A 4,647-nucleotide genomic window follows, 5' to 3' on the forward strand; every position below is an offset into this window, starting at 1 on the left:
ATGAATCTGCAACCAATCAGAAAACAGGATTTGTCTTCGCATCGGCGATAAAGATTTTTCTGATTGGTTGCAGAGTCGTCGTACGACGCACATCGGATGCATTGCGAATCCTACATTAGGGCGGGTTCACACCTCGACGGAAAGAAAGCGGAAAAGCAGTAGCCAATCAGAACTCGCGTCGGAGCAAGTAGTATATAGAGTCCTAGATATCAGAGAAGCTCAACCGGCTTAAGTCAGTATCGCAAAATTACTGAGAAAAGTAATAAAAATGGCGTCGTTTGCGGACGAAATATGAAATCCACCAATCGTCCAATAGTCAGCCATTTTTAATACCACTGAATGACTGTCATGATTGGCTGACAGTCAGCTAACCAGGACGCGGAACGTCGGTTGCGCTTCTCTGATATCTAGGGCTCTAGTAGTATAGAACTAACAGAAAGTCGACTACCAGCGCGAGTTCTGATTGGCTACTGCTCTTCCGCTCTCCGTCAAGATGTGAACCCGCCCTTAGCGTCAAAATAGATCACGTGATCGAAATTGGCCCTTGATATTCGTCAATTTAATTTTTTAATTTTAAAATCTATCGATTTTGTTGATAAGAACAACGAATTTTTATTAAAGCGTTATTATGGCGAAAATTTATTCACAAATGGCGATTTTGTTTACGAGAAGCTCCATAAGTTGGAGAAAATTATGACGAAATTTACTAACGAAAATGGTGATTTTTGGAAAGCTTCACAGGTGGCAATAATAGTCCAGAGTTATTTGGCAACTCTATTCTAGGGGAAAAATATTATCGCCATTTTTCAGTGACGTTGGTGTGATGTATATCCTATGTTTTGTCTATCCGTATTATGTTTATGGCGTGATAAGAGACAGGCGCTAATTCTTGGATCGTTTTGTCTCAACTCTTCTTCGCCGTTTTGTAAGCCGTTTCTCGGACTCTGTTGTTCAAGAGAATCTCGAGTAAGGTCATTTGGAAATTCGTTACAATGGTAATTATTTCATTAATTAATCTTTAGTCGTTTAATCTGTCGCTGTTTCGACAAATCGCCCGCCTCGTGCTCGTATTTTGAATGCAGGCGTCGTTTTACATGCCGTTTTATTTTTGTAACGTCTTAATATCAGCCGTAATTGTACTGTTTGTATAATACATTTATTTATCGCTAGTATTGATGTTGTGAAATCTTAATAATTTCATAACATTCGTATTAGTTGTATTAATAATTTCGGCGTTTTTTTTTTTCCTTTTCGGAAAATATTATAGCTGTTATCAGACGACAGGAATGAATTAGAAATTATTGTAGTAAGGGAAAATGTGCCCTGGGCAATAAACATGGAATAGATCATTCCAAACAACAGCTGCTTATAGTTTATGTAGCTTAATCGCTGTGAAGATCAGAGAAATGAAAATGTGATAAATGTCTTACTTATCTATGTGGATTAGGATAAAATTAGGATATTTATTGTAAAACTTACAGTATATCTACGAGTTTGTTTTTTTAAGTAAACTTTTATGCTTTAGTTTTTTTCTTCTAACATGGAGAGAAACATGAACTGTGCAAGAAACTCAACTTGAAGAAACATCTCAATTTAATATGTATCTTGTACTAGTTTGATCTAAGCCTAAATTCTAAGCAGAATCTTGAAGTTTATAATTTCAAAGAAGACTTACAAGAACTTTTAAGTACTTGTACCTTTATGTAATATCTTTAGATAGCTTCTTATTAGCCAGAAGATATACAAGAAATCTTAGATATTTAAATATATATAACTATAAATAATAACTTATAATACGTACACATAAAATTACAACACTAGTTAAGTTCTTACAAATTTTATTTTTATTTACCAAGTTTATGAACCTTATGTTTCTGTTTAAAATAACTTACTAATTTAATTCAACTGATTATTTTCCTTTTTTTTTTGTGGAATAATGAATTTCATTTTGCTTTATAGTCAGTCACTGCCAAACGAGAGGAATTTCGCAAGTATCTGGAGAGATCTGGTGTCATGGATGCTCTCACAAAAATACTTGTCTTACTGTACGATGAGACTGAGAAGCCATCTGATGCCTTAGAGTATCCTTTTCTTTTTTTTTTTTTCAACAAAGAATCAATGTTATATAACTTAATTATTCAATCTGAAAACAAAGATACTCAGGATACTTCAAGAAAGCAAGACAATTCAGTTTTTATTCATATATACTTAGCCCTAATTCCACCAATATACATAATTAAGAATTTATAAGATTAACTATAATGTTTATTGAATTTAATTAAAGTAATCTTGGTGGAATCTTTTGTCTGCTTTTACCAATGCAGGTTAACTTTAATCAACTTTAATCAAACGATTTAATTTACTCTTTATCTTTTTCTAATTTTTAGAATTGAAAAAAAATAAGAATGAATTAAACTGACATTTAAATTAATCTATATTGGTAGAAAGAGATATATTAATTTGTTGTAAATTTTTCTTATTAAATGAGAAGTATAATATTTACTTTTTTTTTATTATATGCTTTACGAAAGAACATTAGTTATTTCCTTATATGTGCTATAGATATATACGTAAGAATCTTGGCGGTATTGTGGACAATACTTCGGAAATTGATAGTCTGAAGAAAGAATTAGAGGAATCCAAAGCTAAAATTGCCGAATTACAATCAAAATTAGCAAAGTATGAACTAACAGATGAAGCGAAAGCCGAGTAATCATTATGGATACATATCTTTGATTAAAGTTCACGCTAGTCTTTTTTTTTTTGGACAATGACTTCTCTAAAGTCAGTCTATGTGCCTTATATTTACTATAATAAAAATTACATTACTTTAATAATAAATATGACGTTTATGAAAGTTAGAATAAGATAAATTACTTGTGTAAACATTCCATTGTACACATAATCATTCATGTTTTTTATTTAAGAAAATTGCTGTTAGCTTTCATATTATTTCTTTTTTTGTAAGGACAAATTTACATGTAAAGTATTTGACATGTGTATTATTAATGTAAAACGTTGTTTGTACAGAACAGATCTCAGAGAATCCAAATAAAGATATTTCTTTTACGTTTATTACAATACATGTATTCTTAAATATAACATTCTTTATTGCCTTTGTTTTAATCAAAGTGTAATTGTTTTATTAGGACTTAATATAGATGTAATGCAAATAAAACCAACTTGTGACAGATAAAAAATATTTTTAGAATCGATTACAAAAATTTATAGACATTTTTAATATATATAAATATTAATATGTGAAGACAGTTATAATTAAATTTAATTTTTGAGTCTTCCAAGAATTTCGATAGTGCTGCATGATGAATTTTATTCTTCATAATATAGTAGATATTCTGAAATACATAAAACATGATACACGAAAAATAATAGGAATTCGAATATTAAGTTCAAAAGAGAGAGAAATCGGTTTATTGTGAGCCAAGTAGAAAAAATGTTTTTAGACCATTACCTCTTGGCTTAGGCAGATCCGAGTGTGAGTAAGATTGATCGTTTCATGTAGTTTTTGCTGCTTGTCTGCGCTTCACTTCCCAATTATAGATACGAGCCATATTTACTTCCACAGTGGTGTATTGATCTCGAACAAAATCTAGATCATGCTCTACGTATCCTAAATTCTTCTTGGCTGCTTCAATATTTTTGGTCAGCACTTCTTGGGCATCGTCTAAGGTATATTCTAGCATGACATTAGCTCCTAACCATAAACACACTTTGTCAGTAGGTGGTATTATGGCTTTTGCATAAACTTGTTCTGATAATAAAAATTGCGTTTCTAAGGTACTCTTCTCAATCTGTAGTTTCTCAATCATCTCTAGGGATCTTTCGAGATCTGGTATTTGTGATTTTAAGCGTCTTCGTTTGTTGACTAGGTTGAATTCCATAAACTTGTACTTTCCATGGCTCTCGTCCAACTTTCTGAGTACTTTCTCCACAGAATCGTTTTCTGGCTTTGCCATAAAAGCTTCGACATCATCCTGAATTGTGAGACAAATGAACGATTCAATGTGAGATTTTAAACTTAGTTCAGTCGATTTTGTAATTGTAAAATATATACATTTCATGTATGTTTTTTATTTAACAGAAAGATTATTATCAATGGTCTAATAAGGCAAATATGAAAATATTTCTGTGCAATGTAAATACCCACTTAATCATACGAATCATATCTTAATTAACTAAAAAATAAAGTAAATAGAAAAAAGAATCGAATTCACAAGAATAAAAAGAAGAAAACGGTGTGATTTTTTTAAGTTGCCATATAAGGTTCGATCAATCGATTGACATCTTGATCAATCAGATGCATATACATGGAATTTTAACTGTCAATAAAAGTGGTGAGAGTTGCTTCTGAATGTTCTTATACAGTAATACAATATTTTTCTCGCGCGGAAAGAACGATCAACGAAGATTTATTGTAGAACAATTCAAGAGTTACGGGAATAATAGAAATTTTGTAAATTTGTATGACGTGAGCGCGCTCATACATGTATAGAATAAATATTAATAAAATCACACTTACTACAAAATCCGCCTCCGGTATACCGGCGTACGATTTCCTATCTTTACCTAATTCGATTTCCACTTTATTGTCACCGTCTTCCATCTTGAATCTCGTGTATACCTCCG

General features: G+C 31.5%; 2 protein-coding genes across 2 annotated transcripts; one reads left to right on the forward strand and one right to left on the reverse strand.

The window, feature by feature from the left end:
- Positions 1–819: 819 nt before the first annotated feature.
- On the forward strand, positions 820–2,793 carry LOC108774723 (C-Myc-binding protein). Its single transcript, XM_018540891.1, has 3 exons — positions 820–995; positions 1,960–2,081; positions 2,563–2,793. The coding sequence occupies exons 1-3, from the start codon at positions 993–995 to the stop codon at positions 2,711–2,713; spliced, it is 276 nt and encodes a 91-aa protein (XP_018396393.1). The 5' UTR covers positions 820–992; the 3' UTR covers positions 2,714–2,793.
- A 487-nt stretch (positions 2,794–3,280) lies between these two features.
- On the reverse strand, positions 3,281–4,647 carry mgr (prefoldin subunit mgr). Its single transcript, XM_018540931.1, has 3 exons — positions 4,541–4,647; positions 3,473–3,995; positions 3,281–3,356 (listed from the first exon to the last, which is right to left on the reverse strand). The coding sequence occupies exons 1-2, from the start codon at positions 4,622–4,624 to the stop codon at positions 3,516–3,518; spliced, it is 564 nt and encodes a 187-aa protein (XP_018396433.1). The 5' UTR covers positions 4,625–4,647; the 3' UTR covers positions 3,281–3,356; positions 3,473–3,515.

Source organism: Cyphomyrmex costatus, unplaced genomic scaffold (genome assembly GCF_001594065.2).
Source record: "Cyphomyrmex costatus isolate MS0001 unplaced genomic scaffold, Ccosl1.0 scaffold273, whole genome shotgun sequence".
Taxonomy (NCBI): domain Eukaryota; kingdom Metazoa; phylum Arthropoda; class Insecta; order Hymenoptera; family Formicidae; genus Cyphomyrmex; species Cyphomyrmex costatus.

Bases quoted from the DNA above. Each gene is read 5' to 3' on its own strand.
- LOC108774723 (XM_018540891.1), top strand. The intron at 2,082-2,562 runs GTATCCTTTTCT...TATGTGCTATAG, and splicing joins AAGCCATCTGATGCCTTAGA to ATATATACGTAAGAATCTTG.
- mgr (XM_018540931.1), bottom strand. From the start codon at position 4,624: ATGGAAGACGGTGACAATAAAGTGGAAATCGAATTAGGTAAAGATAGG. The intron at 3,996-4,540 runs GTAAGTGTGATT...CTCACAATTCAG, and splicing joins TACCGGAGGCGGATTTTGTA to GATGATGTCGAAGCTTTTAT.